At 33.3% G+C, this 22,043-nt stretch overlaps 1 protein-coding gene across 1 annotated transcript in view; it reads right to left on the bottom strand.

Moving 5' to 3' along the window:
* Positions 1–22,043, bottom strand: part of LOC145672846 (glandular kallikrein, prostatic-like) — a 92,065-nt gene that overhangs the window by 18,468 nt on the left and 51,554 nt on the right. The window contains exon 5 of the mRNA XM_081741998.1: positions 12,791–12,950. Coding sequence (XP_081598124.1) covers positions 12,791–12,950 — 160 coding nt within the window. The remainder of the gene's footprint in view (positions 1–12,790; positions 12,951–22,043) is intronic.

Below are 22,043 nucleotides of genomic sequence, written 5' to 3' on the forward strand. Positions count from 1 at the left end.
CTCCTGCTTGATATATGTAATAGTTAAGGTAGGGCTCATTCATCTTTCTTTCTATATACTTAAAAATAACAATAGATTACAATAGAATATTATTATTATTGCTTATAAGTACACCATTTGCGTTTACGGGGTGGAGGACCATCCTCTTCGTCCTCTTCGTCTTATGTTAGTTTTCTAATATAATCTATTCGTTGAGGATTACCAATGTACTCTAAGGGTATATTGGCTTTTGCTAATAATGTAGCAAAAGGTTTCCAGCCGGCAACTGAAATATTTTTCTTACGACATTTAACAAAATCGGATATCAAATCCACTATATTTGCACCTGGAATTAATTTATTATTAATATTCACATTTCCATTATCGTCCCATTGAATATTTGTATTTTGTTTCAATTTACGTAATAAAGGTCTCGCTTTACGTTTACAAATTTCAGGGAGAGTAGATATTATTTCATCATCCTCCTCCTCGCCCTCCTCGTCCTCTTGTTCTTCTTCCTCCGTAGTAGTTGTTGCTGTTGTTGTAACTGCTGCCGGTTTTTGAATTATATTTAAATATTTTTGTAAGACTTCTCTATATTTTGTCCATTTTTCTTCTGCATTTAAACTTTTATTATTTAAAATTTCTTTCATTTCATCATCAAGATTAGATATCGTTTGATAATGATGTAATTTTTCTGGTGAGATTAAAATAAGTTTTTGTGCGTTTTGCATAATTATTTAATTAAACTAGATAGTATACCTCCAATAATAGGTGCAAGCAAAGCAGTAAGAAAACCACTTTTTTGTATAATTATTCGTTTTTTCTTTTGTTTTAATGACGGACCTTTTTTCACCAAATATCTCAGTTCCTTTTTATATTTTTTTAGCTTATTTATCTGTGTTTTATTTAATGGAACATTTCCCTGTAATACGTTACAGGAACATTCACAAATAGAGCGAATTAAATAAGGATCTGCATTTTGTAAAATTGCCTTACGTGCTTTCGGTTTTGACTTTGCTAAAAGTTTTAACAAATGGGCATTTTCCTTACTAACACTGCGTTGGTCGCGCCCTCCACACTTACGTGAGTGGTCGCGCGTTCTACTATTGTAGAACATCAGTATTTTTCTGTACTGCTATGACTTTTAGCAATATTGGGTCTTGGTTATGTTAGTTATAGTATTACATAGGTTTCATAATAGTTTTAAATTATTTTGTTTCATTAAAACAACAATATTGACAAAACTAAAAATTTGGTACATCTTATTTAAAATATACCAATGTTGAACAGAAGACGGAATAAGTATTTAGGTGAAAGTGTTGAAATAACAGCATAAACCTTCTTCTATGATAGATCATATAGGTATATTGATGTATTTTTTCTGAATGATTGTCTACTCCAAGCAATAGTCACACACGCTTTCCTCTTGGTCTGGACACACCCATAGTTTTCTATAAGTTTTTTCTTGTTGACTTGTTGGGATAACAGCCCCAATGGTAACATTTTCCTACCACGGAAGCTCTGTCTTGTGGTAATGAAACGGCTTCGCTGAAGCCCAGCAGAAAGTCTTCCTTTGCATCGATGCTCTTTTGGCAAGGATTCCATGGCTAAACGTTCGTTTATTGCTGGTTTTGGCAACTCAAAAGCTAGATCGTGTAGGAAATTATAACGTCTGACATTCTCATCGTTCTTATTTCACTAAATATGTTAAGAGCATTAAACCAGCTATGTTCATCATCAGTTCACCACGAATTAGGCATAAAAATTATGAGGAACAAGCCTAAGAAAAGTTGGTATTCAAATTGGGAGTTCGTGAGTTTCTTGGCATTATGGAATCTACGTACCAGCGAGGATGTTCTACATTTTTATCTCTAAGATAGAAAACGCACGTGTCTCGAGAGAAGGTGGTGTGTCAGGACCCATGACTTCAAGACTGGCTTGTACTGGAATATTTTCTTCTTCTTCCGGTATATTGTCTCGTACACCTTCGGTATCACTGCACTCAACTGTTTCTTCAACAAAATCTTCCTCGAGCTTATCCATGTCTTCAATCCCGAATACACTTTCACCGTCACTTTCTGCCTCTTCTAACCAAAGACGCACCTGTACTCTTTCATACTCTGAGATTTCAAATATATACATGGACGTATTCCGCAAAATTAACGTGAAAATGTAAAACGAAATAAATCACTAGTAGGAAACAAACTAGTACGCCAATAGTCGCGCGATCTACAATAGTAGAACACTAATGAAAATCATGTAACAAATCGGAGCAGGTGCAAGAACAAGCGCTGAAACAGGACTAGAATGTACAGAAGGTTGGCTGAGAAAGGTACATAGCCGCTCATGGCCGAGTGTGTTGCCAATTGCTCACGGTTCTAAAAATAAAACACCTGTTCTACAATAGTAGAACGCGCGACCACTGCAGTGCTAATCATTTTTTACGGCTATTAAAGCATAAATAGTTGTTAGAATATAAACCATATTACAATTATTATTTTTTTACAGGTACATAAACATAATTAAAAGAATCTGTTGGAAAGATATTTGTTCGAACTCGCTGCTCATCAGGAGTATTTTGTTTTAAATCAAAGAGTAAATAACCATGTGCAATTCGAGTTGCATCTTGATATGCTTCTTGAATAAATTTTGTATTACCTGGATACAATTGTCGTGCGAGATAATTAATTTGAGCTTGGTCTCTAGGATTTTTAAAACAAACAATATAATGACAATTTAACGAAATATCTCGCATTCCTTTTTGTTGATGAAAAATATTCTGTGTGATAAATATTACACTTATATTTCTATGATGGCTACCCTTAGTAAATATATCTACAATCCGATGGTCACACTCACGCATTAAATCATCTATAATGACAAGATGTGGACCCTCATGTGCTTGAAATTCATTATTTTGAGGTAAACCTTCTTTAAACGTACAGTTTGAAAGAGTATCATACAACGGTTGCCATTCACCATAACTCCATACAATATTTTTAAATATCTTACTATAATGGTCAAGAAATGTTTTAACAAAATATGATTTTCCACAACCTGTAGGACCTGCTACCATACATGTAAAAGGAATTTTCCATTCCATCTCTATTACAGATATATTGCATTTATTTTAAATAGCGTTTTTAAATATTTTGCTTTCTTTTCTCCTTTACATAAAAAAACAGCGTTTGTGGAAGAACAAATTTGATTTAATATACTTTTTACTTGTGATACTGATAGACCTCGTGATGATGATGATGATGACAATTTAACTAAGCAACGAAAATTTACAGTGTTGCTAGAATTTAAAATATAAAGTTCACCTTTTGAAATTATAAAATCTACAAGAAATACTTGTGACGACATGCTTCACCTATAAATTCTTGACTTCTCTTTTTTTACAATATAGTATGTTTTAAATCAATCGAAGAATTTTCACTTTTTGGCAGACCTAACCATTTCACATAGGCCTTATTATTTTTCTTTCGCAAAACTTTTTCAATTAAATATGTGTTTGGAAATTTCGTTAATTGTAATTCGTGTTCGTAAAATCTTCCTTCAATAGGTTTATTATTTGAGTCTACTAAGTGATATGTTGGAGGATTAGTGAAGAAAACTTTAGCAATTCGAAAAATTTCTGTACTCCAATTGCGTGTAAAACCTCTATCAAAACCAGGACGCTTAAGTTTACTAATTCTTACATATTCACCTATCTTAAATTTACTTTTTCTTTTTATCACAGAAAACTTTTTGCAATAGATGTTTGTCAATAGATGTTTTTCATTTTCTTTTTTAATAGCGTCGATAGGTTTCATTTTAATAGTGGAATGAATAGTATTATTATATTTATGTAGTAATTCCGGTAGAATGCCAATCCATTTATAATTTCCCTGCAGTGTAAATTTTTTCCACATTAAATTACGTAATGATCTATTAAACCTTTCAATAATACTTGCTTTCACATCACTGTACGTGGAATAATGTTTAATGTTATTTTGGTTCATCGCCTTCTGAAACTCTGAGTTATAAAATTCTCGACCCCTGTCAGTTTGTAAAAATTTAGGGTTTTTGTTTGCTTTTCTCAGCACTGTTATAAATGCTTGTGTAATTTCTTTCCCAGTTTTATTTTTCACAGGAATAGCCCAAGCATATTTAGAGAATGTATCTATCACAGTTAATAAATATTTGAAATTTCGATTAATTTTTGCTAGACCTTTCAATTTTCCACTATTCATTTCAACTAAATCAGCTTGCCATAAATCATGAATCCCTTTCGTTATAACGGGTATTCGAGGATAGTTTCGTCTTGCACTTTTATGTAATTCTGCAACTATTTGTTCTCGAACTGATTGTGACATATTTTTTTAATACTAATATATCCAAAAAAATTATATCGTATTTACAATATACAAATCGTACATTTTACATCTTTATTATAATACCCCCAAGGAACAGTGTGTATATTACAATTTAAAATTTTTCTTTTGTCATCATACGGATCTAATCCTAATTTTCTTACCTGATTTGTTGTTAAATTATGGTATTTACTTTTAATTTCAAATTGTGTTTTATAGATCGTTTCGTTTTTAAATATACATGATTTATAATCGTCAAACGTAATTTGTTCTTTAACTATATTTTTCTTGATCCCTTTACATTTTTTCAATTCTTTATTTTCACCAGTTTTTATTGCATAATTTTTTGCCCGTAACCCAACATATTCAATCATAGGAACTCCACCTAATTCGTCTTTCATTTTACCCAAAACGTGTTTATTTTGTGTGCTATATAAAGAATTATTTTCAGGATAATTTGTGGTGTCAAAATACTCAATCATATCTTTATATCGTTATAAATATTGTTAGTTTTAATTTGGTAAATGAAAAAGTCAGTATCCATATATGCAATTCTAATTTTATCTCCATATCGCGGTTTCATTATATTATAATGGAAGTTATATATAGCTAATTTTGATAATTCTAAAACTGTCGCTCCTACGTAAATTGGTTTATTCAGAGTTACCGATTTTTTTACCATATGAAACAATGCCAAATTATCAGCCAATTTTACCCAATTTTCAAACTGATTTTGCGCTACTAATTTTTTACACTTTTTTCATTGTTAATTAATTTTATATCAATTCGTTTTCGTACATTCTCCATTGTCTTTCCGTATACAGAATTATTTAATAACTTATAGAAATCTTTTTCAAATTCAATTGTAGCATTTGCACGGCGTTGAGTATTTTCTTGAATATAAGATGCAAGCCATTTAGATTGACGGAACCATAATATTTTATGTACTTTTACCAATATTAAACCTTGTTTTAGATAAAATTGTAATACTCTATAATGCAAGATATAATTCGATTTCGATTTAAGTGTCAATAGTAATTTTGAATATTTACCTTTCGGTGGAACTTCATTAGTTGGAGCAGACGGAAAATCAGAATGGTATTCGTGTAAATAATTTGGATACTCTAAATCCACTTCTAGAAAAAATCCCCATTCACTATCCGTGGGCCAATTGATAATTTTATGTTTGTCTTGCCAATAGTCAATTTTATCCTCCCACCGAAAACCACCATATGGTAAATAGTCAATCATTGATAGTCCGTACAGATTGTTCATGTCAATATACAGTAAATAAGATTTTTCTTTTTCCGCATCAAAATCATGTACGTAAGAATTATTAGCTTTGGCATATCTTAACACAGCTTGAGTAATACCTCCGCGAATCGATTTTTCTACAAACATATACATATTGATATCTGATAAAAGTTCAAGTTCAATTTTTGTTCTATATAACATGGCTTGCCATGCCAACCCAGGTGCAGTAAAACAATTAATCGGATCAATACAAAAAGCATTTAAACATGTCTTTCTAAAATTCTCCAACACATCTGCTGTGAGAAGTACATCTCATTTTAAATATAGATCGTGGTAGTCCCCTAAATTTTCACATTTAAACACACGCCAAATCAGTTTTGCATATTGATAATCAGTCTCGGAAATTTGTGTTCCATTCAATCTGCTACTAAACGCCTCTCTTCCAGGAAATTCAGTTTCTTTAAATGTATCTAAATTTGTTATGTATTCATAAAAATAAATTCCCTTACGGAGAATTAAAGGAAACTTTTCATCGGAAAAATATTGCTTTGTATAGACAAATTGCTCAGGTTTTAATTTTGACACCAAATTTTCGAGACTATACGGTAGGAATTTAAATAAGTCTACAAAACGTAACTCGATAGGTCTACCATTAAAATTAAAATGCTTAGAGAATGTTATGTATTTCTCAGTGCTTTCAGCAATTACAAAAATATTTCCAGGGTTGCAACCTAATTCTTTCACAAATAAATGTGCATCATACCCAGACAAATTATGGAAGAAGACAGGGATAAAATTACTTTGACGCTTAATTTGTAAATTACACTTGTTGCATACCGTGGCAATAAATTGACCAGTTAAATGGTTATGATGTTTAACTTTTCTATTGTTACTCGTATATTTACTATCACAAACTGAGCATTCAGTGGATAGGTTAAACTCCCGTAACTGAGAACTATTTAATAGTATTAATGGTTTTTCTTGATCTAATATGTTTATGATTTTTCTTAATTCATTCTCCATAGCAGACATAAACTTCATCGATACATTTTCTCCCCGATAAATAACTAAATCTGATTTCATATAGTTGTTACTCCAACATACAATATAACCAAAAATGCATGGTATATGTTGGTGAATTTGTATTGTATGAGATCCACTTTGTTTATTTATAGGTTTTAATAAACTTTCCATATCTGCAATTATTATCACATCATTCTGTAATAATTTCAATTTTCGAAATTTTAAAACTTCTCCTTGTTTCGGCATGTTAATTTTCGTTGGAGTGCGTTCTTTACATAATTTGTCATGTTCATCTAATTTTGATTTGTTATAAAAAGATATTAAACATCGTCTACAAATAAATGTTTGATGACTACCTAACTGATGTCTGACTAAACCATTTAAATTTGTAATTAAACAATAATGAGAGTTTAAATATAATAAATCAATATGTTTACCTACAGCTGTGTTTTCGCTTATACGTAACGGGAAAATAGTTTCATGATCATAGTTAATGCCATATATATTAATGGAAATTTGTTCCTTAGTAAATACGGAATTATACATATGTTCAAATTTGCTTATGTGTTCTATTTCAACGGGAAATTGTATATTGTTTTTTTCAAATAATGGTAATAAAGTATTAATATATTGTATGTAATTATTCACACGATATGGATTATCTTTTGTGGGATGCAACGCAGCTAGAATACTATACATAAAACTTCTATTATCGTTATTTTGAATATTTAAAACACATTTTGTGGATAAAATCCATTGAGGCAATTTTACATAAGTTTTCTCTTTATGACTCTTCAATAACGCATTATTTTTTATTAGACAATAATGAGAGTTTAAATATAATAAATCAATATGTTTACCTACAGCTGTGTTTTCGCTTATACGTAACGGGAAAATAGTTTCATGATCATAGTTAATGCCATATATATTAATGGAAATTTGTTCCTTAGGAAATACAGAATTATTCATATGTTCAAATTTGCTTATGTGTTCTATTTCAACGGGAAATTGTATATTGGTTTTTTCAAATAATGGTAATAAAGTATTAATATATTGTATGTAATTATTCACACGATGTGGATGTTCTTTTGTGGGATGCAACGCAGCTAGAATGCAGTACATAAAACATCTATTATCGTTATTTTCAATATTTAAAACACAATTCTTTTTGGATAAAATCCATTGAGGCAATTTTACATAAGTTTTCTCTTTATGACTCTTCAATAACGCATTGAGATTTTTTATAAGACAATAATGACTGTTGCAATTTTCTTCACAATACAGTAAATCTATACGTTTACCTACAGCTGTGTTTTCGCTTATACGTAACGGGAAAATAGTTTCATGATCATAGTTAATGCCATATATATTAATGGAAATTTGTTCCTTAAAAAATACAGAATTATAGATATGTTCAAATTTGCTTATGTGTTCTATTTCAACGGGAAATTGTATATTGGTTTTTTCAAATAATGGTAATAAAGTATTAATATATTGTATGTAATTATTCACACGATATGGATTATCTTTTGTGGGATGCAACGCAGCTAGAATGCAGTACATAAAACATCTATTATCATTATTTTGAATATTTAAAACACATTTTGTGGATAAAATCCATTGAGGAAATTTTATAAAAGAAGAAGCGGAAAGAGGATCATATTTACTGATTTTAATTTCTAAGTGATGGTTTGGTTCAGAACATAAAGACCACCCTGATTTCTTAATTGCTCTATTTTCTTGTTCAACTAAAATTTTATTAAATAGTTTTTCTATTATAGAATTCACATCTGTACTCGGTAAAATAATTTCGTTACCACTATTTACAAAGAATCGACATGTTTCTAAATCTACTGGTTTTACAAAAGTTGTAGCCAACGAAAAATTTACTTTAAATGCTGAATTATCTTGTTCCTGTTTTAATATATCTAAACAGTCTTTTCTTTTATTCTTTAAAAAACATCCACTATCCTCATTTAAATCAGTATCACATTTTAAAATAATTTTTTTTAAATTATTATTAAATAGAGTATCAGAATTGATAATATTTGATTTGACCTTTTTTGTTGCCATTTTTTTTTAAAAACTAACTCTTCAAAGTTACTATAATAATTTTGAACTGAGTTTTTATAATATAATATTAGTAGTATTATTATAAAATGTCTTACTTACAAAAGAAAACAAAACCACACTATTAATAAACCACACTAATAATATAAACGCACACACACAAAAAATATCTGAACTTTACGCTTCACACGGTAAACATGAAGTGATTACAAAAAAACATGTCGGTCAGTCTTTTATACCTGTCTGACAGCATTACGTCATATTGCGCAATAGTATGAGTCATCCTCGGGGATTCCCCTCTTTTTTTATACCTTTGTGATTGATTACATTACGTTCAGGGATTCCTATCGTTGAATGACAAGTTATTGTCTGTTAAAGAGAAAACTAGGTCAATGTTTTTTAAAATCCGGATGAATGACGTAATGAGAATTATCTACATATGGCGGAAGTTATTATGTAACTGATAACAAAACACGGAAGTTTCGCATTCCTGTACAATCTTTAAATAATCATCTCTGCTATGTTCAAATATAGCTTAAAACAAGTTCACTCCTTAAAAGAATCTTTGCTATAGAGTTCGATTGTATTATCTGTTATGTTCAAATAAGGGTTGAAAAATGAGCCATACTCTTCTACTAGTTCTGCTATGTTACATAGTCTTATGCTAAGGGGTTGAAAACGAACACACCCTTGCTATGTTTCGTAATTAAAATAGGGTTGGAAAAGGGAATGAATCTTATGTATTCTCCACTCTGCTGTGTGTTCACCACCCCTATTCTCTGCTATGTTCGTTATGTTCAAATAGGGGTTGGAAACGAGTTCACTGTTTCGTAGTCTCTGTCTGATGCGCTATGTTCAATTAAGGGTTGGAAAACGAGTACACCCCTAAACAGTGCTCATAAAAGGGAACGAGTTCACCCTTAAAAAGTGGTCATAAAAGAGAATGAATACAACCCTAAAATGGAGGATGTTGTGTTTATTATCTGCTCTGCTATGTGTTCGTAACTGCTATCTTACATGTGCTGCTTGAAAAATATGCTCATAAAAGGGAACGAGTTCACCCTTAAAATGGAGGCCTGCTATGTTAAAATAAGGGTTGAAAAATAAGCCATGCTCTTTTATTAGCTGTGCTATCTGCTATGTTAAAATAGGGGTTGAAAAAGGGAACGAGTTCAATTTGCTCTTCTGTATGTTCGTTATGTTACGTAGTCTTATGTATTATCTGATCTGCTATGTGTTCGTAAGGGTTGGAGAATGAATACACCCATTAAAATGGAGGTTGTAGTTTTATGTGCTCTTCTATCTGTTCGTAATTAACATAGGGGTTGGAAACGAATACACCCCTTCTATGTTTCATATTCTTATCTGTTCAGCTGTGTGTTACGTAGTGTTATGTGTTATCTTCTCTTCGCTGTGTTCGTAGGGGTTGGAAAATATGCTCATAAAAGAGAATGAATTCACCCCTAAAATGGTGCTCATAAAAGGGAACGAATACACCCCCTTAAAAGTGCTCATAAAAGGGAACAAATTCACCCCTAAAATGGAGGTCGTAAAAGACCGTGGGCTCACGGTGCACGGTGGTCATTTTCCCAGGGGCTCGTGAGTTGAGCAAGTATGGCTAATGTTGAGCCAGATCGATCCATTTTCTACTACTAACGTTCACTTCTGGTCCGAGATGTCTGTGGATAGATACCAAGCTATGTTAACATGTGCTGCTCAATATCATGTCAATCGGTTTTGTCAGGGTTCTTCCGCTTCTGTCCACATTTTCATTTCATGAATTCACTTTATATATAATAATTTTAAAATTCCCTTTGATTAACCCACCTTGTTTTTTACCTTATAAGGCAAAAATGTAGGATGTGAAACAGAAATATTTTATTTTTTCATTTACTAATTATGAAATGTGTGCTTTTCTTCACTTTTCTTTCTTATTTCCACCTCCCATGTATTTAAATTAAACGAAATAAACTAATATACGCGTATTTATATAATCAGTCAGGGAGAAAGACACCCCTATAAATTCTGAAAATTATAACCTGTATTTTGTTCTGATAAACATATAATAACGAATTGTAGGACCCCGAAAAAAGGCATTTTACAATTATCTTATAGCTATCAACACTTATATTCTAGATTATCTTGCTCGTCACACATATATTATCCATTATCTGCAATCCATATATATCATTCGTTATCCAGATATTATCTGTTATCCGAATAGACCCGTCATCTGGATATTATACGTAATCCGGATATTATTCTTTATCTGTTATCTGGGTATTATCACTTATCCGTTATCCAGGTATTGTGCTGTATCCGTACTAGACCTACGGATTATCCATTTGTTCAAAGCCGATACCGGATAATTTGTTATCCGCATATATTGGTCATCTCTAATTACAAAAGGGTACATACAGTTGCGAAATAAATAACTCAGTGCTGCAAGTTACTTCAAGAGAGGAAAATATTTCCTAACCTGTTCAAGTTAGTTATCTTCTTGGAGAGAGTTGTGCTTTCATGTGAGTTCCGTAAGCAGAAGACTCTCTTAGAGAAATCCAGAACGTCCTGAAAAGCAAATCTCTTTTCGACACTAAGCTTAGTGGTTTCAAAAAAGAGGATAAGGAAGATTTGAATTTTAAGAAATGCAAGAAAAAAGTCATGCGTACAAGTTTACAAATCCCATATTACTTATTATAATTAATTCACATATCGAAATACTAATGATCTACTCACACATATCTTGAAGTGTGAGCAATGGAAAGTGATTTTGGAAATTCAAAACTGCATTATTGTTCTAATGCTATGAACTAAAATGGTAATTTTAACATCACCCGATTATGTCCTGAAGAGTAAATGGACTGAAGAAAATAATAGTAAAAGAAACTGAGGAATAAAATGGAAGAAAATAAAGAACTTTTATAAACCAACAGATACGGTGTTGTTCAACACAAACGTACATGTCACAGCATGGGATCGAACCAATGACCCTGAAACCACAGGTGAGTGCTCTATCACTGAGCCAATATACTCCAATTATGACAGTTAAAGGCGCTGCCGACCCGGATGTCAATTGGTGGGTTGATGAATTGATTTGGAGTTTGATCTCCTGTTCAGCGCCGAGTGGAAAAGTATTATACTTCAAGATCATGGTACATGTTTCATACATTTTCTCGAATTCACTAAATTGCGCCATACAGCTCCGTGGGATGGATTAATTATTTCATGCTGATGAATAATTTCTTGGTATTACTTCATATTGCCTTTTCCTGATATCAAATTATGTTATTTCGTAGGTACCTATGTGCGTAGACAAGAGTCTTCAAATACTTGTGAATTCCCTTTGAAACTTTCTAAAAGTCATTAAATTTGTTAACTTGTGAAATCACTGAATCCAGTAAAAGATAGGAAGCGAAAATATGATAAATGGAAACTAAATATTACACTCTGTATATATGATTATTATAATATATTTAAAAAGCAATAGCATCGTTTTTTTATATGCTACTTGTTTTATATACCTGACAGACAGAAGCGGATTAAGAGCGGAGCCAATGGATCCCAGACTCCGGGGCCCCCATGCTCAGGTGCCCAGAAACATCCCTCTCTTTAATACTAAAATATAGCAATCAACTTAATATATTATAGGCTTCAAACCAATGCTAATTTTTTTCTGCTCACTGCGCTCACGGTATCGCTACAGTTAAGCCTTCTTCTACCTGTGTCTCCACGATACTTATTTTGTGAGATTGACCACTTGGCTTGTAATTGGCATTTGTCTGTTTCACTGCAGTATATGAGCATTTAACTGTTAATAATGAATGCAATAAAACTAATTATTATAAACTTGGAGCACATTAAAATATTAGAGCATAGTTCTCGGTGTTTCAATAAGACTATGAGACTGTGAAAGGCAGCAAAGAAACTTTATGCGCTGGAATTATTCGTAATATAGGGCCCCAAAGAAATAGTCTGGTTCAGGGTCATAAAGCCTTAATCCGCCCCTGTTGACAGATATGTTAAATATAACGGTCTTGAGAATCAGTATCAATTAAAAGTGAACACATTAACAAAGTCATAAACAGAAGTTTGAATTTCAAACTTACTTCATATAGAGCAATGTCGTTTGATAAATCCTTATCGTCGAACTCTTCATGAAACAGCTCTCTCTTGATGGTTCTTCTTTGTTCACAAAATGTAACTTGATGCTGAAATATATTCCCAGCTACCGCAGTTAAAGTCAACTGGTTACGGAAATAGCGAACCCTGAAAACAACAAAATCAAATATATTCTATGTTTTCAGTTTCGAATGTAATTAACTATTTCATTTCTATAATGTTTAGATAGTTATAACAATAGGCAGTATTTCAAGTCTCTATAAATGATCTGTTTCATCTTCAGTTTTCAGTAATATTCACACTTTTCCTACTAGCAGAGGCTTCAACTTAATGTAAGTTTACGTATTATTAATTTTAAACCTTTGGAATTATTTTGTCAGCTAAATTATTCATACTTTCGTACTTGGGACTCCAATGCATACGTATAGCTTTCTATCTATCTATCTATCTATCTATCTATCTATCTATCTATCTATCTATCTATCTATCTATCTATCTATCTATCTATCTATCTATCTATCTATCTATCTATCTATCTATCTGTCTGTCTGTCTGTCTGTCTATTTGTTTGTGTGCGTGTGTGTGTGTCTAAGTCACTATTGATTTTCCAGAAGTTTCCGATTAAAAGGCAATGTGTCTATCCAAAACCATGTTTATTGGATTTCTTTTTGAAAATATACATTATTTATATATTTATTTAGACAAGGAAATGAGAATTCATTATTTTCCTGACATTGAAACAAATTTAGTGAGGAAAGTTGCTTGGCAATTACTGGTAACTAATTAAGAGATAACTAACGTCACGCTTTGTATGATGATGCATCTTTCAGTATGTGGTGTGTGTATGAACCCGTGTCAGTAGTTATCTCTTTACTTCAACGACACGTGTACTTGTTTCAATGCACTATTCAAACGTTTCCTAATATGGGCAAAATTAGATGCAAACCTGTGACATGTGATCATACTGTTTTCATTCGCGTGAATCAGGGGGTGAATAACATCCAAATGTGGAAAAGAAACTGTTCAAGTGGTTAACTAAGAGGTGAAGCACGTATTAAAGTACAGATGGTGATTAGAAAAATGGAAACACCTGAACGAAATTGCAACTTGCCAGATTAATATGGTGTCGGGCCACCTTTCGCCTTCAGAACAGCCTTGATGTGACGTGGGATGGAAACATAGAGGTCGTGAAAGGTATCAAGTGGAATTTTACACCATTCGTCGTGCAGGGCATCCGCAAGTTCTGTGAGAGAGGATGGAGGTGGAAATCGTCGCCGGAGTCGTGTTTCCAAGACGGACCACAGATGTTAAATTATGTTGAGATCTGGGGATTGGGCGGGCCAGGGAAGGCGTTGAACTTCATCCCGATGTTCCTCAAACCACGCTGCAACAACGCCAGCTGTGTGAATGGGTGCATTATCATCCTGGAAAATGGCGTCATTGTCCGGGAACAACATCCGGACCATAGGATGCAAGTGGTCTCCTAAAATTGCAACATAATCGTTGGCAGTGATTCGTCCGCTAAGTGTGACCACAGGACCCAATGAAAAGCATGATATGGCGGCCCACAGCATCACCTAGCCGCCGCCATGTTTCACAGTTTGACGGAGACACTGCAGATCATAAGCTTCTTTGGGCGTTCTCCACACATAAACACGGCCCGTGGTTGGGAATAGGGTGAAGGATGACTCATCCGACCATATCATACGTTTCCAGTCCTCAACGGTCCAAGTTGCATGGTCGCGGTACCATTTGCGGCGTGCGAAAGCGTTATGGTCCCTGATAAGCAGCTTGGCCCGTGCAACACACCCCGCAAGTTCATGTCATGTAATTCGCGGCGGACTGTGATTGTCGAAACAGGGTGGGGGAGGTGCTGATTGAGTTCCTCCGTCACTTGCTCCGCAGTGGCACGACGGTTCTGCGTATCAATACGCTTTAATACCCAGCGTGACCTGTCACTCATGATTTTCTTCCGCTCACTGTTCCGCTTCCCTGGTGTGGTTTTTCCGTGTGTTGTGTAGGCCGTCATCACCTTCGACACAGTCCCACGCGACACACCTAACACAGTAGTCACTGCCGTCATACTCACTCCACATAAACGCGCACCAACAATTTGCCCTCTTTGAAAATCTAAGAGGTCTCCCATTTTACACTACCTCCGTCTGCTACAGCCACTTTACACTGCTGTTCCACTGCGCCTGACGTAGTATGGAGACCGACCTAACACGCCACAACCAGCGGTCCGGCGCTGCGGGCACCACGACACCACTGCCAACCCATACATCTGACGTGTTGCCAACTACAGGTGTTTCCATTTTTCTGATCACCATCTGTAGTTATTTTAAAAGAAGAGAGTCCTTTTCTGCGAAAAATCCGCTCATTGATCAGACGAAGCAATGTGTCGGGCTTCTGATGGATAGTTACAAAGTGACATAAACATTACACGGAAACGCATTGAGCGTCCTAAAATAACAACTTCTCTTCTGGAGTAGTTCACTGAAAACCACTCCGGAAAGAACCAATAGAACTATGGAAGAGGTATTTCAAACCAATATCAAATAAAATGGAGGCTCAACACCATAAGATTTATGGTCTTAAGGGTAGGATTGAGCAAACAAACAATTCCTTCCAGCAGGTTCATTAAACATTAAAAACATTTAAAAAGGTTAATACAATAAAATAAACATAGGTACAATGAACAATGAAACAGGGTAACCTGGAGGACGAATTTTAAATCTAACGTTTTCCCTTCCAATGCTAGAAGTATGTGCATATTCTGTCGACAAACACTTTTATCCGTTCCTTGTAATACTTCTTCAAGACACATCAAGCTTTGGGAATGCTTACAGACAAGCAAGTTGATAATTTAGTTCGAATTAATGGAATAATGGACACAAACGTGTTTCACAACTTTTAAGCAAGGCATGAAATTCCATTAGGAACGCGCATTTGTTGCAGTAACTTTATACTACAATAGAATTACCATCTCAAACATTCTTCCAAGTTATGCAATACTTATCTTCAATCCAAGAAATCGCACATATCATCAAGAAATAGAATAGTCGAAACAGTCATGAAATTTGTTGCCCATCGAACTCTCGTAAAATGAACTTAACAGTACAGTCTATAAATAGATGCTAAAATTACTGAAGATCTTTGGAAAACTCTTCAGAGCTACACAGCTTTGCAAAAGTTGGACAAATTAATCAAACAAATGCTTGGAATTTGTAAAAGTATTATAATGACTAAGGGTTGCAATTCTATTGTAGACAGAAACTTACAACAGAATAGAACGTGAAAAATAATTCAAATAAATGTTCGTATATTAGGGTTGTCATTCGTACAAGAAAATCCGTGACCAGAACAGAACCGAGATCTGCGTCCCGGGGTCTCGAAAATATTTCTCGGGACGCTTAAATGTCTCGGATTTGATCGAAGTAGAAAGGAAGGGAATATTATAGTTTACTTTTTCTACAGAATTATGTATATATTATCCGCTTCAAGTTTTGAGTATGGCAATTCAAAAGTTGGAAAAAAAATAACGCAGCCAGAACATATTGTCAATGAATTAAGTGTTCTAAAAAAGGATAAAACACGAAAAGACAAAACGTGTGAAAGGAAACATCCTACCTTGAGTGAGCTAAAACAGACTCTGAAAGCCACGAAACATGAGAGATCTTGAGAAATAAAACAAATGCTTACGAAGGAAATTAACAAATCCTCTACTTACGTTTCCTGAACTAGGGAGCAGAAGAACAACCGAAATGACTAAAAATGTGATTTCGTAATACTTGAACACGTCTATCTAATGGAAAAAAGTAAATTAGTGTTATGTACTAATTTACTCCGTTATACTAATTTATATAACACTTTTCATGTTAAGCATTTGAAAGATTCTTATAACTTAGTAGCGTCCCGGATTTCCATTTTTGTACTACGATAACCCTATCTATACATACCAACACAATTCCTTAAAATTAGGAAATATTCACTGTGAAAATATATTATAGTTAAAACGATCAATGATCATTTTGTCATTTCACTTAAAATACTCACCGCACTGAATGTCCACCCCAAACAAAGATTTGAAAGTTCTTCTCCAGTTACCTGAAGAGAAGGAAATACAGGTGAGTAAAAATATAATTTTAGTATTTCCAAGTGCGATTGCAGTTACAAGTTAACAAGAAAGTTTCACAAAGATATGTTCTAACCTATAAAGAAAGTAAATGATATAAATTGTTAATCTAGGAAGTAAAGGTACAAAAGAATTACAGGTTGCTCTAAACATTAGATACTCGGATAGCATCCAGAAACAGCATTTAAAATAGGCTGAGCCTAATTTGTAGTCCAGTGTACGTCCGTAGATTTATTTGTAAGTCCTCTTAAAGGTTGTTCAAAAAAGTTTCTATTCTAGTTTAATATAAACACTGAAGTTTATTCGTATTATTTTCCGTTTTGCTTTTCGTTTGCTGTTTCTTATACGCTAAAAATTTTAGTTTTTACTTTATGGATTTCGCTTCCAAACATATTGACTCGAAGCTAATTGTATTAAGCCCCATTAGAAACATAACTCGACAATTTGAGCATAAAATACTAACCGATTGGATATTAAAGTATTCCTTTGATTTATTTTTGTAGTTGATAACAAGTAGCGTAATTCATTTATTTTGAAATAGTTTATTTAAATAATGTAAATATCAACATACCTAATATTTCATATTAACATTATCACTTTCGTATTAAAACATTTATAAAAGCTTTAGTAAGATAAATAAAAACGAATGTGATATTTAAGGATTAATTAGTTTGTTACTTCTATTTATTTGTATTAAGTTTCAGATTTAAATTACTTAACTGCAATCACATGAGAATCTTCTCTTCAGGTAACTGAATGGAACGAATATATTAATATATAATATATACAAAAAATCACACCAAAATCGATACCGAGGAGGAAAAATATTAGTTGTACGTGAAATTAGCCATGATTAGTATACGAATAACAAATGTCATGAATATTGTCAGTTATTTTGTTTTAGTCTTGATTTTATTGATATTTTAGTTTTCAGACCAAGTGTTTTCCCACTTACATAATAACGTGTAACATTTTATCCACTGAAGCTTTCCTGGCGTCGTATTGCAAACAGGTATTCTCGGGTTTGCAGGAAGATAAATTTTGTTGTATCTTGCAACTTTTCGCGAGTTGACCTTGTTCGCACCTTAAGGCAAGTATGATGGAGCAATAGTGTGCGTGGAATACATACCTCATGTGTGCGTAGGTTGGACTCTTCTGATTGGTCGTTGAAACAGTGGCTTCTGATTGGTGGTTGTAACGCTGATACGAACATCAGCAGGAACAGAAGATTCCAACGGAGTCAAATATGGACACCAATTATATCCCACCATTACAAGCATGAATAAGAAGCCGCTATTTCAACTACCAATTACAAGACTCCAACCATACACACGTGACGTATATATTCCACCAACTTTATTGCTCCATCATATTTGCGAGAAGATGAGGAAAATGTTATTCTTTGGAACGTTGTAAGATACAACAGTATTTACCTGGCTGATAATCCGAGAAGACCTGTGTGTAACATTTTATCGTGGATTTTAGGCATAATTTCTATAATGTATAGTGGTAATTGATAATTTAACTATAGCGTAGATACGTAAATTGGTTAATTATAACATGATATTGAATATTACCATGCGGATAAATAAAAGTAAATAGTACAAAATGTTAAGTACAAAGGTTATTACGTCTATATTGCCCTACTTTCGTTATATTATAATTTCTGGAAGTAATTAAAACGTAGTTTATTTACTAAATGTTCAGTAATAACACTCAAGATAAAATATCTTTAAACTGATGTATTTTTCGAAGATTTTCTACCTTTACCTTCTTATTTTTTCACAACATTACTTCCTTATGATTGAAAATAGATCCACTACCAATGGGTTCTTTACGTATTATATCAGAACTGGTAGATAAACATGTTCAAACATGTCTGTCTGCAAAACGTAACAATTTAAATGTTCAGGTCTGGCCAGAAAGAAAAATAACATACGATACGAACTGTTATCCATATTAACAGATACAACATTATGTTATCGTTATAGGGTAAATTGAAGGACGTTACACCTTTTTAAATTAGTATATATATTTAAGTTTAATAACTGATAGCATTATCTTATTAAAATTTTGGTTGCCTACGATGATTCTAATAAACTTCTGATACTTCCAAAGGTTCATTGAAAATCAACGTGTTAAAGTGCAAAGAAATTGACTAAATTCTGTTAGAGCACAAATTATGTAATGAATTATGTTATTTGGATGCAAGATCTCTTTCAGCGGTAGGTGTGGATCGAAAAAGTGAATCTCATGTGGTTCAAAGTATGATAAAATCCATAAAGAAATTTTCCAGACGAATACAAAATACTAGAAACACAATTCAATATGCTGATTAATCTCAAATTTACCAACTTATATACTATGTATGAGCGGTTCTGGGAAAGACCGTTGCATGTCACACTTCCTAACTTTTGAGAATACTGAAAAGGAAAATTTAACATTCCATGCAATTCAATGTAATGGTACATACCTAAAACCTTTCCCTGTCATCTTCGAAATTACCCTACCAATATACTTTCTGTGGTCCAACCACAACCCATTCCATCTAATAACTCAATTTTACCGAAAGTGATGCTTACTACTGCTTTTTCCTCTCAAAATGAATAATGTAGAATGTTGTTGTAATAACACTCCGTTACACGAGCTTTAATTAAGTTTATTAATGTAAAATACCGTCAGTACACAAAACTAATATTGATTCCTCACTTTTCCATGACGAGCTATCATCCCGAAATCATATAATCGAAGAGGAATCCAAAAGAGAAATGCATAATGAAAATTTCTTTCAAAGGTAAACTAAATCATTTAATAAAAAAATGAAATTTTAAAATAATAAGCCAAAGATTTCATGAAATATCGGAAACACGGTTCTAGAAGGAAAGAATTTGCTATTCTGCTGTTTAGAAGAAACATTTTACAGACATAATGAGTTTAATTACGTTTGAAAGATAAATTAATAATAACCCCTTCCAGACATATGTGAAGTATGCCTCCTTTTCACAATTTGTTCTATATTTTGATATATACGGTGGATTCTTTTTATTTGCAAGTCCAAACGAAACATAGAACTATAGAACTTAACAAAATGTGAGGTACGGGATCTAACCTGGGTTGCATTTAAATGAAATCCAACACGTACAAAGGAAACAGACTGTGATGTTAAAGGGGGTGAAAAGGGGCAAGAAGGGAGTAACTTTCGGGATAGGTTAATCTACTCGCACTTACTTGCAGGTCTGATCGTTGTCCTCTCCACGATTCCTCCAACGGGCCTACGTCCGTCCATCCCTCTGTTTGGCTGGCTGGTCGTTCAAGTAACCAAAGTTAAGAGTCGGGGAAACCCGGACTGAGTAACCAACTTCGCGAAGACCGCAACTTTAGACAAACTTATAACTTCTTCTTAAAAAGCAATACATCGTCGTTGAATCAAAGGTGCTCTCTAAGATAGAGCAAGGCTATCAATCGTCAATTTCAAATGTAGCTAGCGGTCTACCTTCTATCTCGTCCCTCGCTCCATGTCGACTGTCCCTTCCGATAGTCTCTCAATCCATTTTGTCTGGCGTTCCTTCCGGGTTCATATCCTCGGTTATTCACTTTGATTTGTGTCTCGATGGAAAAAGTGCATGCTCGTAGATTAACCAAGGTGAAGTGATGATAGGAATGCGGACGGGGAAGCAATCTGTTATTTTATTAACTGAAAAATTTACAACGTAAGAAATGAATGGCAGACAGCAAAGGCAAATGAACTTAGAAAAAACAAGTCGATAGGTGATTTAATTTGAAACGAATGATGATGCTTTTGACTGAGATGTTCTTTTAAAATAAAATGTCCCATTGTTCAAAATAAGAAACTTTTCCATATGTCCAAATACACATATCTTCACATCCCCCCCCTGAAATCAAAGTCCCGAATGAAAACATTTCGGAGACAAACAAAAAAAATCACTTTTTAGAATTTCTGTTTAAAAAAAAAAAAAAACTTAAGCATCTTTGTAGTTTCATTCAGTCTTCATGATAAAAACACAGCAGCAAATATAATCTGAAAAGAATCATATGATAAGAAATGATGAGTACAGCAGAAATGTTCACACACTAACACAGTTGACAGCAGAACAGTCAATGCCAAATGACGTAAGCACAGCAACGTCGATCTTGTAAACACAGCATCACTAAGCATAAAATGTAGAACTGGAAATCACAGGTACAATGTCCTTACACATCACTTAACTGGAAAGTTCATTCAGTACAAGTAGATTATAGGAGTAGGGTAGACAGGTATATGATAGTAACATCACAAAATTTAGGGGATACAGTCAATGACTGCCCAAAACACGTAAGATATGAGAATAGGGACAATAATTGGATAAAATGATGGAATGAATAAAAATCGACGAAAAATCAGGGGAAAAAAAAACAAAAGTAATAACTAAACCATAATCCATACGTATATATCTATATATAGTAAATAAAACTCAAATTCCAATAAAATTGTAACTCTATAATCAAAATTATAATTACGCGGTAGAAGAAAAATTAATCTAGCTACCCATAGAAAGAACAGATGAAACAACACAAAAGAATGTTGATTTCAGGTTTTAGAAAAACGAATTGTGGAGAATTTAGTTCCACAATGACCGACGTGTTGGCAGAGTTATAGCCCTCTGCACTGGCTATTAAAAACCTCAAAAGAAATCAACATGACAGACTATCACCAAACATATTCCTAAATCCCTAACTAATTATGCGCTAAAAGAAAAGAAACTTCTTTCTTCTTATATGAAAGTAAAAGTACGTATACCCACAGGAAAATGTGGAATTAAGTCAAATCTATAAATATACAAAAATATACATCAAATAAGCACAAATCTTCATCATACATAAATCCCAAGTCATCTTCATGATGAAATACACAAATTTATTATATACACTGCAGGCGATGAAAAATTGATCATTCCAAAAGATCACTAAAATCACACAAGAGGTTATAACAGTGTATATTCCTTTGAAAAGAATACATTGACTGAGTATATTCCCAATAACTAATAACAAATCGTAGGATCAAATCAAAAATCCAGGGAAAGAAAAAAAACTGCATTCTTCTTTAC

Source organism: Thermobia domestica, chromosome 16, assembly GCF_964235325.1.
Source record: "Thermobia domestica chromosome 16, izTheDome1.hap1.1, whole genome shotgun sequence".
In the NCBI taxonomy this organism is placed as follows: domain Eukaryota; kingdom Metazoa; phylum Arthropoda; class Insecta; order Zygentoma; family Lepismatidae; genus Thermobia; species Thermobia domestica.